The sequence below is a fragment of the Armigeres subalbatus genome, chromosome 1 (assembly GCF_024139115.2).
Source record: "Armigeres subalbatus isolate Guangzhou_Male chromosome 1, GZ_Asu_2, whole genome shotgun sequence".
Classification (NCBI taxonomy): Eukaryota; Metazoa; Arthropoda; class Insecta; order Diptera; family Culicidae; genus Armigeres; species Armigeres subalbatus.
Window position 1 is genome coordinate 240,760,618 of NC_085139.1, and position 24,404 is coordinate 240,785,021.

Here is a 24,404-nt window from a genome sequence, read left to right on the forward strand (position 1 = left end):
CATTTGCATGATTAATTTTGCATCGAATGAAAAATTCAAACTAGAATGGTGATAAAATTTATAACCTCCTTTGTCTGGAAAAATTAAATGAATTTCTTCTATATGGTTTGTTGTGTATCAAATCGCGGTACTACAATTTACGATTCTTTATTAAAAATCAAATTTTTCGATTTCCAGTAGAATAATCAAAAACTCAGGGGTCGGATATAAGAAACTTGATATATGTATATATGAAAAACGATACTGAGGACCGAAAACATGTGTTTTGAGGAGGCGAATATTTATGAATATGCAAAAAAAATATCCACGGTGGGAATTGAACTCACACCTCCCAGTACGCTAGACAGGTGTTCTACCCTCATTAAGTTACCCTAGCGGCAATGTGATAGATACGGTGCAACCCTATACGGCAATTAGCAGATCAATCACACTCATCCTTACTCTCTCTTCTCAAACACGTGCTTTCTGTTTTGGTCCACAGTATCGAAGTGAGTTTGTTTACCAATATGCGACCTAAACTTGCAAAGAGTACACTACGGCTAACTTCCAAACATATCTAAAAGGTTTAATTAGACTTAAGGAAACATTGCAAAGCTCGGTTCAATTTGTTTTTCTGCTGAGCAGCGAATATCTTATTTATGAGGGATTTCTAATGAAACCCATTTGGCCGAATGCCACTAGGCCGAAAGTTGTTTGGCCGAATATACAATTTGGCCGAACAGACCATTAGGCCGAATGGGTCATTTAGTCGAAAGGGTCGTTCGGCCGAAAGGGTCATTAGGCCGGAAGGGTCGTTTGGCCGAAAGAAACGTTTGGCTGAAAGGGTCGTTTGGCCGAAAAGGTCATTAGGCCGAAAGTGTTATTTGACCGAGAGGGTCATTTGGCCGAAAGGGTAATTTGACCGAATAGGACATTTGGCCGAATAGGAAATTTGGCCGAATAGTTCATTTGAAAAGTTAGAAATTAGGAATGAGAAGAGAGACATTTCACTTCTCACTCTTCATTTTTCTCTTCTCACTGTAAAAAGTGAGAAGCGCGAAATAAGTAGTGAGTCGTCTCACTACCCACTTCGCACTACTCACTTTTTACAGTGAGAAGAGAAAAATTAAGAGTGAGAAGTGACACGTCTCTCTTCTAATTCCTAATATCTTACTTTTCAAATGAACTTTTCGGCTAAATGACCTATTCAACCAAATTACCCTTTCGGCCAAATACCCTATTCGGTCAAATTACCATTTCGGCCTAATGACACATTCGGACAAATGACCCTTTCGGCCTTATGACCCTTCCTGCCAAATGACTTTCGGCCAGATGGGTTTCAGCCTAATGGTCTGTTCGGAGTAGTGGCTTTCGGCCGAATGGGTTTCGGCCAAATGACCATTCCCCGGTTTTTCTAACAACTTTGTTTGCTGGAATATTGAAAAAGCACGTTATTTACTCAACATAGAACATCTATTATGATATTAATAACACACTTTGTCTTCGAAGTAAAGGTACGATGCATGAAATTGTGTATATAAAATAAAATCGCCAAGAATATCGCATCAATCCAGAGCTGATTTTTTGGTAGTACTACAGCATATCTCAACCCAGACAACCAGAATGCGTGCATAATAGAATTGTGTTTCTGTTATGCGATGCCTATGCGCACAAATTTCATCGCAAACGCTTTTTACGTACAAAAGTGGAGGCGATATACATCCAGGTTTTTTTACACGGTTTGGACCTTCAACGGCTTAAGACCTTCAACGTCAATAAACCCCACCAAAAAATTCACAAAAAATCAAAGAAAATTCAGGGGCTATTTGAAAAGTTAAAAAAAGGAGGAAAAAAATTGTAATTTCTGAAGGTATTCATCGCAAAAACCTGAAGAACTTTTCTAGTGAACTCTTGGAGAAATTTTAGAGCAATTATCTGAAGATTTTTTTTTTGGGTTTTCGGCAGGAAATTCTGGGAATGAGTAAGTAATGTTTGTTGAGTTCGAGAAGTAATTTAGAAAGAGTTTTAGGGAATTTTCAGGAGGAACTCCAGAGAGAACTTTTGAAGAACTTCTCAGAGGAATTGATTGCGGAATTACTGATAGAATTTCCGAGGGACCATATCTAAAAAATCCGGGAAAATTTCCGGAAGAATTCACGCTTGAACTTTTAAAGCATCTTCTAGTGGAATTCTTTGACAGATTCCCAGAAAAATTTCTAAAAAAAATTGGAATTATTTCCTATGGAAAATCCACAGAATGATAGTGAAAAAACTTTCCAAAAAATCCACAGAACGAATGCGAAAAAACTTTCCACAAAATACACAGAATGAAAGTGAAGAACTTTCTGGAGGAATACATTGAGGACTTTCAAAAGGAACTCTAGGAGGACCTTCCGGAAGAATTTCTAGAGGAATACATGGAGGAATTCCTAGAGAAACTTCCGTAGCAATCCTTTGAGGAACTTTCGGAGGAATTCCTAGAGGAGCTTCAAGAAGAATTCCTGTGGGAACTTCAGGAGAAATTCTTTTAGAAACTTCCAAAGGAAATCCTTGGATAACTTATGGAGGAACTTCCACAGAAATTTCTGGAGGAACTTCCGAAAGATTTCTTGGCAGAATTTCCGGAGTTTCTCTGGAAGGAATTTCACTTTAAGAACTTCCGGAGGAATTCCTGGAGGAACTTCGGAATTCCGGGTGGAACTTCCAGAGAAACTCGTAAGGGAACTTCCGGATGAATTCCTGGAGGAACTTCCAGAGGATTTCCGGGAGGAATTCCTGGAAGAACTCCATGAGGAATTTCCGGAAGAACTCCGGGAGGAACATCCAGAGGAATTCCAGGAGGAACTTCTGGCGGATTCCTGGAGCAACTTTCGGAGAAATTCCGAGAGGAACATCCGGAGGAATTCCCGGAGGAACTTCCAGAGGAATTCCAGGAGGAACTTCCGAAGGAATTCCGGGGAGAACTTTTGGAGGAGTTCCGAGAGGATCTTCCGGAGGAACTTCCGGATAAATTTCGAGAGGAACTTCCGGAGGTATTCCGAGAGGAACTTCCGGAAGAATTCATGGAGGAACTTCCGTAGGAATTACGGTTGGAACTTCCGAAGGAATTCCGGTAGGAACTTCCGAAGGAATTTCGGGAGGAACTTCCGGAGGAATTTCGGGAGGAACTTCCGGACGAATTCTGAAAGGAACTTACGAAGAAATTCCAAGAGGAACTGCAGGAGGAATTCCGAGAGGAACTTCCAGAGGAATTCCGAGAGGAACTTCCGGAGGATATCCGGAAGGAACTTCCAGGGAATTTCTGGCAGGAACCTCCGGAGAAACTGCGGGAAGAACTTCCGGAGGAACTTCCGAAGGAACTTCCGGAGAAATTTCGAGAGCAACTTTCGGAGGTATTCCGAGAGGAACTTCCGGAAGAATTCATGGAGGAACTTCCGAAGGAATTCCGGTAGGAACTTCCGAAGGAATTTCGGGAGGAACTTCCGGAGGAATTGTGAGAAGAACTTCCGGATGTAATTCCGGGAGGAACTTCTGGAGGAATTCTGGAAGGAACTTCTTGATGAATTCCGAGAGGAACTTTCTGAGGAAATCCGGAATTAACTTCCGGGGGATTTTCGGCAGAAACTTCCGGAAAAACTGCGGGAAGAACTTCCGGAGGAACTTCGGGAGGAACTTCCGGAGGAACTCCGGGAGGCACTTCCGGAGGAATTCTGGGTGGAACTTCCGGAGGAATTCCGGGAGGAGCTTCCTGATGAACTTGCGGAGGAATTCCGGGAGGAGCTTCCGGAGGAATGCAGAAAAAGACTTCTGGTGAAGGCATTCCCGGAGGAACTTTCGGAGGTATTACTGGAGGAACTTCCGGAGTAAGTCCTGGTGGAACAATCCAATTCTATTTTCCGGAGGAACTTCCGGTGCAATTACGGGAGGAACTTTCATAGGAATTCCGGGAGAAGCTTCCTGAGGAATTTAGGGAGAAACTTCGAATTCACCCGAAAGTTCCTCCGGAAGCTCCTTCCGGAACTTCTGGAACTGGGAGAACTTATGGAGGAATTCGGGAGGAGCTTCCGGAGGAATTCCGGAAAGAACTTTTGGAAGGAACTTTCGGAAGAACTCCTGATGGAACTTCCGGACAAAACTTCTGGAGGATTCTCAGAATGAATTTCCGGAGTAACTCCGGGAGAAACTTTCGGAGGAATTCTGAGAGAATCTTCCAGGAGGAACTTCTAGAGAAATTTCGGGAGGAGCATCCGGATTCCTGTATGGACTGTGAACATCTGATTCCAATACAATTAAAAGACAGGAACACCGTCTTCGACCATAGGTCGTACAGACTAACACCTAGAAAACGGACAGGACATATAACACCCAGTGGATCGGTGGAGAATTTTTCGATCACGGAAAGTTTTCTTCTTACGGGGGGGAGTCGAACCCACGTGTATTCGTGAAAAAGCGCCAAACACATCAGCATATACACAAAGAAAATGACGAAATATTACGTTTGTTTGAGTTTTGGTTGTACCACCTGTTCGTCAGACGGTTGTACAAACTGAATTGGTCGCACAAATTTGCGGGCGTACAACATGTCGGAGCGTGTGTGGTGCCCCTTATAGACATTGCCATTATTGGCAACATTGCCAATTAATGCGCATTGGGAGATGAATCACTCAGTATGTTATGTCTAATTAAGTTTCACTGTGTCCAGGTTAACAAGCAATTAGTTTAACATTTGAAGTTTGTCAATAAATATTGTTTGTCGACCAAACGTGCAATCCAAATCATTTTTTTTTATTTCTGGAACTATTACAAACACCGATATTTTACCAAATATCGAATACCAGTATTAACATAAAAGGCAAATACCAGCGACCCTAATTATAATATAGTAAACGGTTTGATGAAACGGCCAAAAATGCCATTTGGCAAAAAAAAAACGTTTGGCTTGACAGACTGGCGAAAATGACGTTTGGTGTAAATAATCGTATGACAGAAAAGACCATTGGCCGAACGGGTCATACCGGGCCGAAAATGTCGATTGGCTGAGTAGGTCATTTGAGCATGTGCATTAGCAGAACATGATGACCGTGCATTTCGTAGTTGCTACTCCGTGGTTGATCAGAATAATTGTAATTGCACAGGATACAAATGGGTTGAGCATGGGATTTGCTTTCCGACCTGTTCGCAATGTTCTCAGAGCTTTTGAATTTCACAATAGTCAAAAACGGTGCATGACACGTCTTTACCAGTGTGGAAAAACACTCAAAACATCTAAACTTATGAACGAATCAAATAAATCGCCAGCTAAACACCCAAAAACTCATGGATGAGATCAAGGACTGACGCCAATGAAAATTAAACCTAGTTAGGATGACATATTTAATGAAAAAATCATGACTTGTGCACACGCATACGAAGTCCCAATTAAGCGTTTTATAGTCGCTATTTTGCAGCCTAATGATGCATTTTGATTAAAAAAAAATAGATTACTTCACCTAGCGATGATGATGCCATTCTTATGAATCATAAAATGTATTGTGAAAATCACATAAGAAAGGTCAAAAAAGCACTCTAGGGGAAGAGATTGCATTTTTTTTTACCATTTTGCATTAATTAATATGCATTGGCACAATACTTGAAACAAAAAAATATTGCCTATTTTGATTTTTTTTTACCAAGGGCCCTGATGATTCTTCAATTTGGAGTAATCTTATAGCCTCTCGGTACAGCTTTGTTGTACGAGAAAGGCAAAACCCTAATGTTAAAGCGTCATGCTTCCTGATGGGCCCGAATGTTATTTTCTTCAATTACTCTGCAAATTCAACAACGATTGCAGAAATGTCTGGAATTGACGCAGGAATTGACCCTCACTATAAAAAGATATAATTTAAGAATTGATGACTTCCAGAGCGCAGTATTAGGACGCGTGACTAAGAAGCAAACCATGCTGAAGGTGACTGAATTTGAATACCGGTCCAAACATTTTTTCCGGTGAATATTTTTCTTGGCGCTTAGCGCAAGTGATTCAAAGATATTGCTGCTTGTCGCACTTCACACGTACCAGATGAGGATGCTAAGCTGTTGAATGTTCGATAAAATGTTATCAAATGCTGCAATGGCTTCAACATCTCGCGGTTAATGACTGTAAAAATTTCAAAACGTTGATGTTCCACATTTGGAATGCGATGTCAATAAATAAATAAAAGAATTTGATTTATTTCATTAACTTCTGAATGAAAACGATGACAGCATAACGATTTTTCGCTTCAAAGCTTTTAGGCTTGCTATCATAGCTTCGAGCATAAATTGTTTTTTTTATTTGCTTTTTTACTAACCAACGACGTCTGATTCCTTATCGCAAATTACAGTGTGGTGAATATGGCATGAGGTGTGATGGGGGTTCTAATAGTTGTTAACTTCTGTGTTTTTATACGTGCTTTTGTCATGTTAAATGTTAACAATCACAGTGCAAAATATGCCGGCTATCAATTCTCAATGAGTGAGATCATTCCACGTACAAACGATGAAACATTCAATCTACTATCTGAGCAACAACACAGATATCGCACTATAAACCGTTTTTAAAAATAGCTCATCGAATCCAACTTACTCTTCTTGTGGCATTTTGATGCGGTTCTGTTCCTACGCGTCTCCTTCGGTCGGATGCGACACTTGAAATCACTGCAAGATTCCCTCGTGGAAGAATTCGTTCCGAATCGGTCAACAATTATCACTGAACTGGAACTTCAGTCGACAAGACTCGAGGCCTCTACTCTCACCACTTGCTCTGATTCTCTTATCAGTTGCACCCACCGACTGATTACCTCCAACGTCGTCGCTGTGGTCGTCTCAGCGTCGTCGTTGGCCCTATTCTAACTCGGCTTCACCGAACCGAATTCACCGATTACAACAATTCACTTATCAACGCTCACAATTCACCAGCAGCGCCCGTGCAGCCAGACTAGGAATCCAGCTTCGATCGGGACAGGTTCCGTTCTCTGCAAACGACTAGCACGGACTCTCTAAGATCGGACTGCAAAGCAGTTTACTGATCCCAAGGGCATAGACAAACAGACGTAACTAGCGACCACTTTTGTTTAACCTGTTTGAGAAAACGAAGTGAACGGCAATTTCGCCAAAATAGTAAATTTGGCAAATTATTTTTTATTAAAATTAATTGAGGATTTGGTTAATCTGTTCATCTGTGCCCCTGCAATCGGTTGTTGATGTTAAACACACGGGGCACTGTTCGAAGGTAGTAATTTTCTCTCTGCCGAAGCGACACTGACTGACTGGCCGACTGCAATATTCCCGAGCAAGCACGTGTGCGATTAATGTGCAGTGCACTATGCTCCCGTAGCAGCAGGGCCGTCACCACACTAACTGGCAATTACCGACAGCCTGCTCCAGCAGCGCGCGATGACTATCGGTTTTCAACAAACCGCTCAATTCGGACACAGAGAGTGACACCAACCAAGCAACTCGCGTGCACGCTATCACCCCGACCGACGACGTAGCGTAGGACTTCTTGAATGAAGCTGTGCGGAAAATTCGCGACGTGACCTCGCGCTTTGACCCGATTAAGCCGCCAGTATCCAGTGGACTGAAGCGCCGTCGCCGGAGATGACGGTCTCTTATAGACGCGGTACGGGGCTGAACATCAGCAGCAGCAGCAGCAACGTCAAGGAACCAGCCAGAATGGAACCCGAGCAGAACAGCGTTTATTCGCAGACTGCACGGAACGGGTGCGGCAGTTTATTTCTCACATAAGTGGAGAGAGTTCGGAGGGGAAGACTATTCAAAGTGCGCACCCTGCTGGGAATAGTTGTGGAAATATCAGCGGTTTTAGTGGCATGTTTTACATGTGGCAATCATACACTTGTCCAGAAAAAAAACGTGTGAAATGTTTGTCCGGTAATTATGCATTCAAAGGGCATGTTAGTTTCTGAAATTAAACGGACGAAACGTGTGTAGTTTTATTACACTTAACCAGAGTCTGTATACAATCCTGGATTATATTTAGGCGAAAACTGTATAAGTGTGGGGCACACTTGCAAAAACTTTAAAGACTTTAAAGGCTGACATAAAATCGTTCCACGATTTTTAAACTTTCCTTGGCAAGTTTCCAAATGAATCCTAATTAATCCACCTACCGGTAGTAGTAATATTTTGGTCATAGCTTTTGAGCCCATAGTGAGATCCGACAAATTTTTAATAGGAAACAATAGAACAGGATTTTCCATCGAATGTAACTTGCAGGGTTCACCCTTGCACGGTGCACAAATTTAGAATGAATGTTTTTGTACAATTTCAAAACGAATTTTATTAATTTTAATTTTATTGAAATTTTGTGGTAAAAGCTTTTTAATCTGTCTATAGAAGAAATTTAACATTTTCAACATTTTTACAATTTCTATATTAAGCACATGTTTCCGAAATGGACAAATTTCTACTAAATTTGCGAAAAAGAATCCACTCGAATCCTCAACATCCTACTTTCTAGATAGGTAAGATAACCCATACACAGCAAGACTAGAAATACTAGAATAAGAGATCGGCGAAGATGCCATCTTGTTTCCAATCGAACCGTCAAAAGCGGTTCAATTTCGACTTGTTACTTTTTGCATCCATAAGAAGCCAGCAAAAAGTTCAAGTGTTGCCAGTCAGTATCATTTTCACGATTTCATGCATTTTCATTCGTTGCTATTTCGACAGTTTTTCACTCCGCCGGTCTCTGGTTATAGGGTTACTATGCAAGACTACTTAACACTGCAAATATCAACCCCTGCAAAAAACGTGGAACGGCAACTTTGGCCCGATATATATCAGGTGTTTTAGTTCAATAAGGGACCGACTGTTTTCTTCGATGACAATTGCTTCCAGGGTGCAGCAGCCGTAAAAAGTGTAGACAACAACCTTCCGTGCACCATCTTTACGGTACGCGTCAAAACAGACATAACACTCGTAAAATTCTCATCGTTCACTGATTTACTGGTCAATTTAAATAATCATTAGTTGGCCGATCGATCACTCGTGGCGCGCGCATCGGATTTGCTCGAGTTTGACGTTTGCTCACTACCGCCATCTGGTTCGTAATTTGCCCAACATAGTGATAACAACAGATGTCGTTAGTGTTTTTACGACTATAAATTTGATGAGTGAATGTTCAATGTGTTATGTCTGTTTGTCTGTGCTGCTGGAAGAATGGCAGTTGGAAATCGTTAAAATATATGGGAAAATCAAGTATTTTGCAAATTTATGTAAAATGGTGGTGTTTTAGAAGAAAGTAGTGATAAGGAATGAAGTATGAGGTGAAAAGATTATCTCCTGCACTTGTTGCACTGATTAGTAGTTTAATAGTGATGAAATTTTGATTTTACTACCATTGAAAAAACGCCATCTCTTGCATTAATCGCTTTGACTGGTACCTTCATAAGGCATGATTATTTCCAGTTACAATCTGTAGGACATCCGGATTTCATAGGCGACTACAGATTGTAAATCCGTACATCCGTTCCACGCCTTTTGCAATATTTACAAGTCGCAATATGTTGTTTGCAAGTCGTACGGCACTGCTTGTACAAAAGCAGTTCGAATTGAAATCAACAAACATTTCTCGCTTAACTTTTCAAAAGGTCTTAAGTAACATTTTTTTCATGAATTAATTTGAATAGCACAATCAACAGAACAATATGAAAGCTTTTGATTGCTGTACTCAAATTAATTCATGAAAAAAATGTTACTTAGGACTTTTTGAAATGTTAAGCGAGATTTCATGCCAAATGAAAATTAACATGTTTCATCAATAGTTAGCTTTATCTGTGTTTCTAAAAATCCAGTTTGTGAAAAATGAGCAAGAAAAATAAATAATGTTCTTATACCGAGAAAACAGGATTAGAATTTGGATGATTTGCGCAGCTGATAAGATCATGGTCACTGGGGGAAACGAAGTTGGATCGCGGTGCAAGTGTACTGGCCAGGCTGAAAACTGCAATCTGAACTGGTAGAGTAATTATGTATAGAATTTTGGAATTTAAGAATTTAAAATTCAGGAAATTTTTAGCGATTTATATTGATTTATTTAGTATGAGGGATAATCGATTAACAAAAGTTATTATTCGAAAATCAACAGATTGAAAGCCGTTCGCTAGGATACAAACAAGTATGAAGCAATAGAATATGAATGGGAGGCATAGATACCATCTACAGGGTGTCTGCAAATTATTCGTACAGATTTTGATAGTTTGCTTCTAACAAATCAAAAACAGACAATAATGGACTGAATCGGTAGCTATATGGGCATAACAACTCAGCAGGCTGTAACATTTTATGTATAAAAAAACTTCCTTTGTGAATGCTTTTTTCCGGTTTTCCGAACAAAAAGGAATTGCCTTCCTAGTCACCCGATTTGGATTGAATTTATCATTCGATATGGTCTATCTTGAAATCAACAGCCATCAAAACACCGAACATGTTATCGAGACAATTGAAATCATGTCACAATCGTCAAAAAAGTTATGAAAAGTATCTGTATAGAAACGTGCGGCCATCGTGATATTTTTCCAACACGATCGAAGGCGTACCACTCAGGATACAGGTGTCATTTTAATGTGAACAAATTTAGCTTGGTTTATGTAGTCCTATTATAATAACATGCAATGCAGCTGGTTCTTTAATTTATTTCAAAACAATATTTAAAAACCTGTCTTGTTGTACGGATAATTTGCAGACACCCTGTATTGAATAGCACACAATCGAGGCGTGAATCTTTTTGCCTAACGTCCTGGTTGTGGGCGGCGACGAATTTAGTAACTAAGGAACTTAGAGATTTAAGAATTTAGGAATTCATGAATCTAGAAACTTGGGAATTCACGATTTTAGAAATTTAGAAATTTGGGAATTTAGCAATTTATGAAATTAGGGATTCAGGAATTTATGAATTTAGAAATTCAGGAATTTGGGAATTAAGGAATTTGTGAGTTTATAAGCTTAGGAATTCAGGAAGTTCAACCGGGAATTCCTTCTGGATTTCCTGAAGGAGCTATACAAAAAGATCTTAGAGAGTTTTTACATGAATTCCTTCTGCAGTTCCTCCACGATTATCTTCTGAAGTTCAGCCAGAATTTCCCCCTGAGGAGCCCATAGCAATTTCTCCTGCAGTTCCTGCACGATTCCACTCTGAAGTTTTTCTCACAAATATGTCATGAAATTCTCCCAAGAATTCCTTCTCGAATTCCACCAGAAATTCCTCCTGGAGTTTCTAGGATAACTCCACCTAGATATTTTTGAGAGTTCCTTCAGAAAATCATCCTGGAACTTCTCCAGTGATACCTTCGTTGGTTCCATCGGAAATTTCTCCTCGAAAGCCAACCTGAATTTTCCAAATATAAAAGACCGCTGCTGAATTTTTTTTTCTCACATTTGTCACTAAAAGTTGTAACCGACGTGAGTTATTCCAAGAATTCCTGGAATAAGAATTTCTGGACGAACCCCAAAAAAAAGCTTATCAAAAAGAAAGGGGGAAATATTTGGAAGAACTACAGGAGGATCTACAAAAGTACTTTCTGGAGGAGCTCCAAGAAGAGTTCCTAAAATTTATACTGAATTTTACCACAGGAATTCATTCTGAATTCCCCACGGAATTCATTCTGAATTCCTCCAGGAATTAATTCTGAATTCCTCCAGGAATTAATTCTGAATTCCCCAGTAATTCATTCTGAATTCCCCCAGGAACTCAGAATGAATTCCATGAATTCATTCTGAATTCCCCAAGAATTCATTCTGAATTCCCCCAGGAATTCATTCTGAATTCCCAGAATTCATTCTGAATTCCCCAGGAATTCATTCTGAATTCCCCAGGAATTCATTCTGAATTCCCCAGAATTCATTCTGAATTCCCAGAATTCATTCTGAATTCCCAGGAATTCATTCTGAATTCCCAGAATTCATTCTGAATTCCCCAGGAATTCATTCTGAATTTCCCAGGAATTCATTCTGAATTCCCCAGGAATTCATTCTGAATTCCCAGGAATTCATTCTGAATTCCCCAGAATTCATTCTGAATTCCCAGGAATTCATTCTGAATTCCCCAGGAATTCATTCTGAATTCCCCAGGAATTCATTCTGAATTCCCCAGAATTCATTCTGAATTCCCCAGGAATTCATTCTGAATTCCCAGGAATTCATTCTGACTTCCATCAGGAATTCATTCTGACTTCCCCAGGAATTCATTCGAATTCCCAGAATTCATTCTGAATTCCCAGGAATTCATTCTGAATTCCCAGGAATTCATTCTGAATTCCCAGGAATTCATTCTGAATTCCCAGGAATTCATTCTGAATTCCCAGGAATTCATTCTGAATTCCCAGGAATTCATTCTGAATTCCCAGGAATTCATTCTGAATTCCCCAGGAATTCATTCTGAATTCCCCAGAATTCATTCTGAAATCCCAGGAATTCATTCTGAATTCCCAGGAATTCATTCTGAATTCCCAGGAATTCATTCTGAATTCCCAGAATTCATTCTGAATTCCCCAGGAATTCATTCTGAATTCCCAGAATTCATTCTGAATTCCCAGGAATTCATTCTGAATTCCCAGAATTCATTCTGAATTCCCCAGAATTCATTCTGAATTCCCAGGAATTTATTCTGAATTCCCAGGAATTCATTCCGAATTCCCCCGCAATTCATTCTGAATTCCCCAGGAATTCATTCCGACTTCCCCAGGAATTCATTCCGAATTCCCCAGGAATTCATTCCGAATTCCCCAGGAATTCATTCTAAATTCCCCAGGAATTCATTCTGAATTCCACCAGGAATTCATTCTGAATTCCACCAGGAATTCATTCTGAATTCCACCAGGAATTCATTCTGAATTCCCCCAGGAATTCATTCTGAATTCCCCCAGGAATTCATTCTGAATTCCCCCAGGAATTCATTCTGAATTCCCCCAGGAATTCATTCTGAATTCCACTAGGAATTCATTCTGAATTCCACTAGGAATTCATTCTGAATTCCCCCAGGAATTCATTCTGAATTCCCCCAGGAATTCATTCTGAATTCCCCCAGGAATTCATTCTGAATTCCCCCAGGAATTCATTTTGAATTCCCCCAGGAATTCATTCTGAATTCCCACCGGAATTCATTCTGAATTCCCAGAATTCATTCTGAATTCCCGAATTCATTCTGAATTCCCCTGGGAATGCATTCTGAATTCCCAGAATTCATTCTGAATTCCCAGAATTCATTCTGAATTCCCAGAATTCATTCTGAATTCCCCAGAATTCATTCTGAATTCCCCAGGAATTCATTCTGAATTCCCAGAATTCATTCTGAATTCCCAGGCATTCATTCTGAATTCCCCAGGAATTCATTCTGAATTCCCAGGAATTCATTCTGAATTCCCCAGGAAATCATTCTGAATTCCCCAGGAAATCATTCTGAATTCCCCAGGAATTCATTCTGAATTCCCAGAATTCATTCTGAATTCCCCAGGAATTCATTCTGAATTCCCAGGAATTCATTCTGAATTCCAGAATTCATTCTGAATTCCCAGAATTCATTCTGAATTCCCCAGAATTCATTCTGAATTCCCCTGAAATTCATTCTGAATTCCCCTGGAATTCATTCTGAATTCTCCCTGGAATTTATTCTGAATTCCCCTGGAATTCATTCTGAATTCCCCCAGGAATTAATTCTGAATTCCCCCAGGAATTCATTCTGAATTCCCCCAGGAATTCATTCTGAATTCCCCCAGGAATTCATTCTGAATTCCCCCAGGAATTCATTCTGAATTCCCCCAGGAATTCATTCTGAATTCCCCCAGGAATTCATTCTGAATTCCCCCAGGAATTCATTCTAAATTCCCCCAGGAATTCATTCTGAATTCCCCCAGGAATTCATTCTGAATTCCCCCAGGAATTCATTCTGAATTCCCCCAGGAATTCATTCTGAATTCTCCCAGGAGTTCATTCTGAATTCCCCCAGGAATTCATTCTGAATTCCCCCAGGAATTCATTCTGAATTCCCCCAGGAATTCATTCTGAATTCCCCCAGGAATTCATTCTGAATTCCCCCAAGAATTCATTCTGAATTCCCCCCGGAATTTATTCTGAATACCACCATGCATTCATTCTGAACTCCTCCAGGAATTAATTCTGAATTCCACCAAGAATTAATTCTGAATTCCACCAGGAATTAATTCTGAATTTCCCCCCGAATTAATTCTGAATTCCCCCAGGAATTCATTCTGAATTCCTTCAGGAATTCATTCTGAATTCCCCCAGGAATTCATTCTGAATTCCCCCAGGAATTCATTCTGAATACCCTCAGGAATTCATTCTGAATACCCTCAGGAGTTCATTCTGAATTTCCCCAGGAATTCATTCTGAAATCCCCCAGGTATTCATTATGAATTCCCACCGGAATTCATTTTGAATGCCCCCCAGGAATTCATTCTGGATTCCCCCCAGGAACTCATTCTGAATCCTCCCAGGAATTCATTCTGAATTCCTCCAGGAGGGATTTGAATTGAGGAATTCATCCTGAATTCCCCCAGGAATTCATCCTGAATTCCCCCAGGAATTCACCCTGAATTCCCCCAGGAATTCATCCTGAATTCCCCCAGGAATTTATCCTGAATTCCCCCAGGAATTTATCCTGAATTCCCCCAGGAATTCATCCTGAATTCCCCCAGGAATGCATCCTGAATTCCCAGGAATTCATCCTGAATTCCCCAGGAATTCATCCTGAATTCCCAGAATTCATCCTGAATTCCCAGAATTCATCCTGAATTCCAGGAATTCATCCTGAATTCCCACAGGAATTCATCCTGAATTTCCCCTGGAATTCATCCTGAATTCCCCCAGGAATTCATCCTGAATTTCCCCTGGAATTCATCCTGAATTCCCCCAGGAATTCATCCTGAATTCCCGCAGGAATTAATCCTGAATTCCCCCAGGAATTCATCCTGAATTCCCCAATGAATTCATCCTGAATTCGCCCAGGAATTCATCCTGAATTCCCCAGGAATTCATCCCGAATTCCCCCAGGAATTCATCCTGAATTCCCCAGAAATTCATCCTGCATTCCCCAGGAGTTCATCCTGAATTCCCCAGAATTCATCCTGAATTCCCAGGAATTCATCCTGAATTCCCCTGAATTCATCCTGAATTCCCCTAGAATTCATCCTGAATTCCCAGAATTCATCTTGAATTCCCCAGGAATTCATCTTGAATTCCCAGAATTCATCCTGAATTCCCCAGAATTCATCCTGAATTTCCCCAGGAATTCATCCTGAATTCCCCCAGGAATTCATCCTGAATTCCCCCAGGAATTCATCCTGAATTCCCCCAGGAATTCATCCTGAATTCCCCCAGGAATTCATCCTGAATTCCCCCAGAAATTCATCCTGAATTCCCCAGGAATTCATCCTGAATTCCCCCAGGAATTCATCCTGAATTCCCCCAGGAATTCATCCTGAATTCCCCCAGGAATTCATCCTGAATTCCCCCAGGAATTCATCCTGAATTCCACCAGGAATTCATCCTTAATTCCCCCAGAAATTCATCCTTAATTCCCCCAGAAATTCATCCTAAATTCGCCCAGGAATTCATCCTGAATTCCCCTAGGAATTCATCCTGAAATGCACCAGGAATTCATCCTGAATTCCCCCAAGAATTCATCCTGAAGTCCTCCAGGAATTCATCCTGAAGTCCCCCAGGAATTCATCCTGAAGTTTCAGAGGAGTTCATCCTGAAGTCCCCCAGAAATTCATCCTTACTTCCCCCAGAAATTCATTCAGAATACTCCCAGGAATTCATCCAGAATTCCTCCTGGAATTCATTTTGAATTCCCAGGAATTCATCCTGAATTCCCCAGGAATTCATCCTGAATTCCCCTGGAATTCATCCTGAATTCCCAGGAATTTATCCTGAATTCCCCAGGAATTCATCCTGAATTCCCCAGGAATTCATCCTGAATTCCCCAGGAATTCATCCTGAATTCCCCAGAATTCATCCTGAATTCCCCAGGAATTCATCCTGAATTCCCCAGAATTCATCCTGAATTCCCCAGGAATTCATCCTGAATTTCCCCAGGAATTCATCCTGAATTCTCCCAGGAATTCTTTTTGAATTCCCGCAGAAATTCATTCTGAATTCCCCTCGAAATTTATTCTGAATTACCCTCGGAATTCATTCTGAATTCCTCCCGGAATTTATTCTGAATTCCCCCCGGGAATTCATTCTGAATTCCCTTCCGGAATTCATTCTGAATTCCCCCGGAATTCATTCTGAGTTCCCCCCGGAATTAATTCTGAATTCCCCCCGGAATGCATTCTTAATTGCCCCCGACATTTATTCTGAACTCCCCCCGGAAAACAACTTTTTCGGTGAAATTACCAATTCGGCCGAATGAGCCTTTCGGCTGTTTATCGCTCTCCGCCAAATGTTATTTCCCGACAAACCATTTCGACCTAATACCTAATACCGACCTAAGACACACGGCCGAAAGGTGTTTGGCCGAATATGTCATTTGGCAGAACAAACCATTCAGCTAAAACTCATTTGGTCGACAATTTTATGTAGTTAAAATGGACTTACGGCTGAAAATGTCGTTCGGCTGACTGGCCATTTGACCACAAAAGTCGTTTGGTCAAAAAGTTGTTTGTAGGAAATTGTCTTTTGCCAGAAAGGCCAAATGGCCGAAAATGTTATTTGGATATTTTTGACCATATTACCCGTTCAGTAATCAACATTTGGTTGTTGGACTAAACGACATTTTTGACCAAATGGCCGAACGACATTTTCGGCCTTATGACCTATTCGACCAAATGACCTTTTTCGCTAAACGACGTGTTAGAGGAGAGTGTATTTTTCGGACAAGTTAACATTTCGGCCATATGTCGCTTTGGCCAAACTTTTTCGTTGTATAACCGTTTCCGAAGAATTTTCCATAGAATGTAAAATCCAATGAAAATTTGGATCAAGTTGCCGTTGAAATCCAATTTTTATGGATATGTCCACATTTTGAACAATCTTCCACGGAGAATTTGTAGAATTTTCTGTGTGAATTTCGAAAAACACTAAACAGAAACTGTGAAAAGTTGAAACAATTTTCCTAAGAAATTCTATACTGCTTCCTTGGCAATACTAAAGAATTCTCAAAATTTCAATGTAGACATGGAAAATCCGAAAATAATTTTCAAATGAATATTTTGGAGAAGCTCAAAGAATTTTCGGGAGAAGTTCATCAGATTTTTTCGTCGAAATTCAGAAGATTCTTCCGTTGAAGTCTTGAAAACATCCTAAAAAAATCTCCAAGAAACGAACGTAAAAAAAACTTTACGCCGATTCACGCTGCCGCCGGCTAAAATGGCTTTCTTGGTGAAACTTCTATTAATTCTGAATTTCCTCAAGGAATGCATTTTGAATTCCCCCAAGGAATGCACCCTGAATTCATCTAGAAATTCAATTTCCTCGACAGCTTTTAGCGCCACCTTTACACTTGTGGTTGTAATGAATGTGATTCCGAGGCTACGGCTGTATTGTATACGTAATAACTCATCCCGCTTCAATCCCAGCGTTTCACCAACGAACTGATGAACCTCTTCGGACAATGGCTTTTACGGCACATTCGCATAGTCGATGCGGAATGTGTTCTCGTGTCGCTTTAAAGCAGACATTTACACGCGATTGCGGCAAGAACACGACGCGAAAGTATTACATACACTTCATTCGCGAAACTGGATTTCGGGAAAATGAAAAATCGATTTAATGCCGGCGATTGACTTCCCCGAAATCTAAAATGCACAACTGCTCCTGATCAGTTCAGGAGTTGAGCGCTAACTGATCATTTGCTGTCTAGCATAATTCATTGTCTACAAAAAATCAAATTAAAAACTTTTGCGTATTTTTATTTATAAATATCAATTTTAAATCAAACCAAGTTAACAAGCTACTGAAAATGTGCCACCGCCGAACGAAGTTATCGATTGTTATTTTCACCCAGTAAGCAGCCAGTACGATTATGACAGAAATTCGATAAGATTTTTTTAATGACTTATTAGCACATCCTATTCTCAGTTTTCAGCAGTGCTAAACTGTAATTTATTTTCATTTTAAATGCATAATTATAATTTGTTTATCTAATTTACTCACAATTAAACTGGTTTCCTTTCCTCTGTACTACCTATAGCGTTGGATGTATTAGTAATGTCCATCTACCCTACTTTTGGTCAGCGGATTTTGCCGTGAAACTGCTGCTCAAATATAGCTTGTGTGTTACTCATTCTCACTCTAGCTGTTTCCTGATTATACTTACGATCTACTCTACGACGGATCAACCTAATTTGTAGTCCCGACCCGAGTCAATCCGAATGAAGATTTGTAGTTTCGCCGTATCTGAGGGTAGGTGTTATGAAATTATTTTTGAATATTTTTTCTTTCTTTGTAGGTTTTACTCACTAGCTTTTGTATCACAACTGACCGACATCCTTTTCTGCTGATTCCAACCAATTTATCACCGAAATTTGGCACAAAATGATAGATACATTAGCTTACTAAATTGATCACGATATTAACTTTTCCTTTGTTTATTTTGTGCCGGATTACATATCTACTGCCACCATTGTATCTTCTCTCTTCGTGGCTCTTACTAAACGTCCTGGACGTACAATGTTATGGATTCTAATCAGGTTCGGGCGAGAGACCACAAATGATTTCGTGAAATGTCGGAATCAGTAACGACGCACGGTGGCTCGGGTGCCGAAAAAAAAAAGAATGGTGACGTCAAACTCACACCTCATGAATGAAATCTTGTGTGAGTTTGACGTCAGCAATCAGCTGATCAGAAATGTTTACACTTTTTAAGTTACTAATACGAACAAAAGTCACAAGGCTCAACCGGACCTGTGTAAAATAAACGACATTGCTAGAACTCATGTTGCCCGTTATGCTGCAACCAGGGCTGTTAATGCGACGTCGTAACACCCCAGCTCGTAACATCCGGTCTTCTCGGATTTACCGAATATTCAACGCCGCTAGATTCACCACATCTTGTCCCTGAATCTTACCGTCAGCAGTTCTCACGTCCGCCTTTCGGATCTGACCATCTAAACCCCTCATCATCGCTACAACAATGCTTCGCCAGAGTCTTGTGGCAAGGAGGTCAACGGCCAGGTGTTAATCATATCCGCCGCATCCGCAAGGGTTATCACCAAGATCTCATCGTTGAGCTTCACTTACCTCACCATCCGCTCCCAGACACCTCCCATGTGTGAAGTACCCTCAGAATAATGTGACCAGCAAGCGTCCTGCGAAACGCGAGACGCCTATCTGGCTTAAAAATGGATGCTCCTAAAATGCATTTCGCATAGATTTTGGCCCAAAAAATGGAAAATATTTGTAAGGCTGTATGAATTGTAATAAATTTGTAAAACGAAATTGAAAATTGTCTGGTCACATTACCTCAGAATGAAATACCAAGTGGTAGTTGAGCTGCCCACGTTGTATGCACATTCCCGATTGATTTCCTCCATCTTCACCATCTCGTTGTTCGCTTCGCGAAATCAAGTGGCATTGTCGGAAAGATTTGGCTTGGCTTGCCAAACTTGCGACGGCCATCCGACACGACTCAGTGCCCAAACTCTAGGGACATTGCACGCAAAGACTTCTACCCTACGCTTCTATTTTCGCCAGCCAACCGTAACTTCCACCAGACCCAGGTAATCTAACCCTACGGAGCTGAAGGTGAGAAGTGACCGGTTCATCTGGAAGTGGAGCCATTCTCGGTGTTCGTGGACTACACTTGTTGACCTTGCGCCAGATGCGCCAGATTTCTCGCCGGACGAACTTTCGGGATCTGGGATCGCTGCATCTCTTTGAATTTTTAGCGTCCAAACTGCTTAGCGTCCAATGTGGCTTTTCGAGCTTGACCGTGTAAACTACTAACGCTACCGGCTAACATCTCCAAGACGACGAAGGCAAAAATAAACATCCGGAGCGAAATGAAAAGGAGTTTGACGAAGACGTATGAAGAGAAGGCAGGGAGAAAAAAAAACAGAAGCGAGAGAAAAAGGGCCAGCAGCAAGAAGACAGTCGTGTTACGTTTGTTGAGGTCACGTTGAAAGTTTATTCGAGCATATAGAAATAACAAAGTAGCCAAGGAGAACTTTGAACACGAAACTGTCAGAAGTGTGGAAGTGAGTACGGTGCACGCAAGGCAAAAACCGGATTGCAGGATACTGGCTTACGGAAACCGTGGTGTCTAAGCGACCAAATAGGTTCTGGAAACAGTGCTGGTCCGCTCCCCTACAAGTCGGTCTTGGATCGGGAACGAAAAAGATCCGTTTTTGTTAATGCTCGATAGTTCAGCGTGCTTTAGTTCCCTGGGAAAAGAAAATCGCCGATAGTCAACCAACGATTCGCAAAGCTTTAGACCGTCGAAAACCCAAAAGTGATTCCGCTGGATCTGAACTTGGTGTCCCAGTACTGGAGGAAAAATTGTAGGAAGTTCCTCGGTCATTTTGGTCGCCACGGAGCACCGTCGGACCCTCCCTCAGTCAAGCAATCCGTTGTCCGGATCGGGAGAGCAGTGCAGATCAAGTTCGGTCTCCAGCGAACCTCCGATAGCGAGGGAAGCCCACACGTAAACACGTGGATTCCTCCAGTCGGCTGGTGCGGGAGGAAGTACAGTAGCAGAAAACCTGGAAGGGTGTACCACGAGGTTTGGCAAGAAGAAGAAAAAAACATTCCGCGTGATTCCGTTTAGGCCAAGGCGGTCAGGAAAGTCCAGGATTTGCCAAGCGTTAAACATCAGGCAAGCAATGGCGGCCGGAAGGCACCACAATTTCCGACGTACGAAAGGAGAGTAATGGAAGTCGCGCTTCAACCGCTTTCGTTGGCTGCCAACCAGAGACCATCGGCAGATCGTCCATCCGTGTGACCTGCCCATCGTTCAAGCTCCGCGTCATCGTGGTGGAGATTTCGGCTAAAGGATCAGGCCCGCCACTGCGACCATTTCCAGACCTTCTCGCCCAACTCTGAAGGCGACCCCATTCCACCGGATAAAGGTATGTCCCGAAACCGCTCACCTACACGTCCCACGCTCAGGAATTTTCGTCGTTTTTTTCGTCCCATCCCCAGTTGGATTGCCAGAGAGGCTTGATGATAGTTCGTGATTTAGTTCTTTAGTTCGTGGACTCGGGAACACCAGTCAAGTTTTTTAGCACGTTCCAGAAAACGTGACTTAAGTGATGAACTTTGTACTAACCTTAAAAATCACTTTAATAAAGAATTAAAAAAAAAAAGGTAAACGTGACTGTTGTTCACTAAAAATACACCGTGAACTTTGTTAGTTCACGAATTCATGAACGCTTTTTTTGCGTGTACCTCTCATGCACACAAAGTTCATACCAACTGCTGTTATCGAGGTCGTCGCTTCTGCTCGGGTCCTCCCGAAAAATGATGTGTGGACCTCACAATTGGATCTCGAATACCGAGGACCATTAAAGATGCCAGCGGAAGACACCCGGAAGCTTAAATGGAAGTGGGCCGACCACATATTACGAACGAGTGGGGACAACATCTATAAGCAGTTGCTGGATTGAAACCCGGCAGATTATCGTACCAAAGGCAGATCCAGGGGCTCGTGACGACGTAACATTAGAAAAGAAATAAGACCCCAAGTCAAGGCTCAAGCGAGCAGCCATCCTGCATAGAGATGAGTGAATTGTTGAAACACCATATTACGACAAGGTTGCAGTTTTTAATTGGTGTATCTATGCGCAATATTGACATTAGATGCAAGCAGGCTGCTGATGAAATACCTAATTTAGCAGCATTAATTATTTCAAGCTGTTTATATCCTCGTTTCGCATGAGTTTCCTTGCGGAAAAACATATGTTCGCACTACAAAAGATTGCATTGTGTCCAACCGTCCCCTTTGCTCACCCAGCTAAAGGAATGGGAAACCACATCGCATACGACATGCTACAAAAAAAATAAACCATCGTAATATGACAACGGCAACACGCATTTAGAACTTCGGACCGCAAGCCAGCAGCAACGGGAGCGTGCTTGGATGGACGGAACTAGCGGAGGGACGACACGACCCAAGTGGTGAACCTTTAGCCGCTGTTGTATAGCTCCGAAAACCCGAGCCAACAACACTTGGTTGTCACACTGCCAGTGCTCTCTTCTGGATCCAGTCAGTTCAGTACTCGGGGTGAACGGCGGAGCCTGTGCTGGTTGGTTGGCAAAAAGAATGTAGAGGAACGTGACCTACTTTGAACTCGGAATGGTATTTTTTTGTGGCGCTGAATTTCAAATTTTTCAACCGATTTCAATCTGAAGTTTGTTAATTTGAAAGTTTAATGCGATTCCGGGAACCACTTCTGATGATCTGAATTGGACCACCTTCCCCACACTTTATGCTGCGAACAAAGGCAGGCAGAAATTTTACGATGCGGCGCGCAAATCTGGAAAAAAGAAACTGGTTTTGAATGGTGTTCGAGAACAATCGCTTCCTTGTGAGCAACCCAGGGGATATTGATTCAAAACCTGAAATTGCGCTGCAATGTTTCAACACTTCACTTTGCTTTGTTCCAATAGTTTGCACCCTACACTCAAAAAGTGTTGAAATCAAAACCTGCTTCGTCAATTTTATTTTATTCACGAATCAGTAATCCAATCAACACTAATTCATACATAATTTCATATAAGATGTTTAATTGAATCATATACGAACTTTTGTTAGCTTGGTCAATTCTTCTTACCATGATCGAATTTAGGATGAAAGTTGCTCGATTGCACGCATGTAACACGTGGTTTGTATCGCTACAAATACTGCACAGTGTAGCTACTCATCAGTTGAAATTTACTCATCATCATAAAAATGTACTCCGCGCATTTTTTCCCAGCATTTTAATGCACATAGGGGTCGATAACTAGGGGTCTCCATAAGCCGGAGATGGCGAGTCCGATTCTCGGTCAGGTCTAGGATGTTTTCGGAAGGGAAACATTCTCGACTCCCTGGGCATAGTGTATCCATTGTACTTGCCACACAAGATACATACCGTTTTGACTCAAATCCCGAACAGACTCATATGACGATCACTCAATACATGGAGATTTATCTGAAATATTTCGTTATTATTGCATAAATAAACGAATCTTTACGGCAGGTGTACAGATTAAGGTGGTGTTCGGAATTTGAATCAAACTGTAAGGAATTTGAGAGAATTTTTACAAATGTGCGAACCAACTCGCTTGCAATTCTGCAGAAAGAGCGTTACGCTTGAGCGTTTCGGGAAAAATCCCATCGTTTCACTCATTCGTCGAAAAATGGTTTCGCTTCAAAAGGCGTCAAAAAGGCGTACTATTTGGTTACATATGGTTTTATTGTGGATTGTTTTAAGCGAAGAAAGCTAATTCAATGAATTCAACAAAGCAGAACATGTGAATATCGTGCAATGATGCAAATCGTGAGTCGAAACATGAACGATTCTCTGGGCTATGAGTCTGATGGGATTGAACTTGCGCTTGATTTGTATTGCAAATACGAGTTGTTAATTTATATTTTCACCAACACTGAACCCGACAGATGATTTATTATAATTTTTGTTTACGACCGAGACAAGAAAGAATCTGAGCTACTCATTGAACTTGTTCAAATTTCAAGTTTGTTTTACTGAAACAATAACGACAGCACGATGGACGCCAGAAACCAATTCGGAAGCGAATACAATTTAGTAGCTTTCAATGAACAACAGTATAACAGCTTTACTGTCTAATTCAATTGAAAACATTTTTGTTATGAATTTGAATCGTGTCAGATATAAAATGTTGTTTTAATACTATTTTATGACAGAGATTAACAATAATAGGGTAAGACGAAATAATGCGCCCCACCTGGCCAAAACGCCCCCCTTTGATTTCTTGAAAACTATATCTCACTAAGGGTCAAAATCAGTTGGTACCTATAAATATTTGTAAAACCGTACTATGTGAATGTGGAAGTGTTTTTGTATTACATTATGAAAATATTTGCAAAATACAAAAAGTTAAAGATTTGATGTAACTTTCTATGTTGGTTGCTCAACATTCTAGAGCGAAGCTAGCATACTATCCGCAAAACTAGCACTGGAACACTCAGTTGGGCAACAAAATAACTTTTCTCAGTGGTTAATATGATATAAAATTGCTTCCATATTCAAAATGTAACGTTTTTCGAAAATATGTTTCACTGGTCAATACGCCCCAGTGTAGGCAGGAGTGCAGGACGATATGCCCTTACCAACTGGACACAAGCGCGGCGAGCTTGCCGCAGTTGCTTCTATATTATATGGAAATTATTGAAATGTATTTCAAAACTGATTAAATGGACTTTTGTTGTTTTTTTTTATTGTCAAACACATAATAATTTGTAACCT

General features: G+C 41.0%; 1 protein-coding gene across 13 annotated transcripts in view; it reads right to left on the minus strand.

Annotated features, from left to right (window-relative positions):
* LOC134206078 (short-chain dehydrogenase/reductase family 16C member 6) overlaps positions 1–24,404 on the minus strand; it is a 132,179-nt gene that overhangs the window by 44,421 nt on the left and 63,354 nt on the right. The window contains exons 1-2 of one of the 13 annotated variants that reach the window (XM_062681773.1): positions 7,448–7,707; positions 6,584–6,981 (exon numbers count right to left, since the gene is read on the minus strand). The exons of 1 other annotated variant lie outside the window; for it this stretch is intronic. In XM_062681773.1, the coding sequence (XP_062537757.1) occupies positions 6,584–6,597 (14 nt within the window). In that variant the 5' untranslated portion in view covers positions 6,598–6,981; positions 7,448–7,707. Of the gene's footprint in view, positions 1–6,583; positions 7,076–7,212; positions 7,230–7,262; positions 7,708–24,404 lie in introns of those variants that run through there. 11 more of the 13 variants (XM_062681772.1, XM_062681771.1, XM_062681763.1 and 8 more) reach the window with 11 other exon arrangements.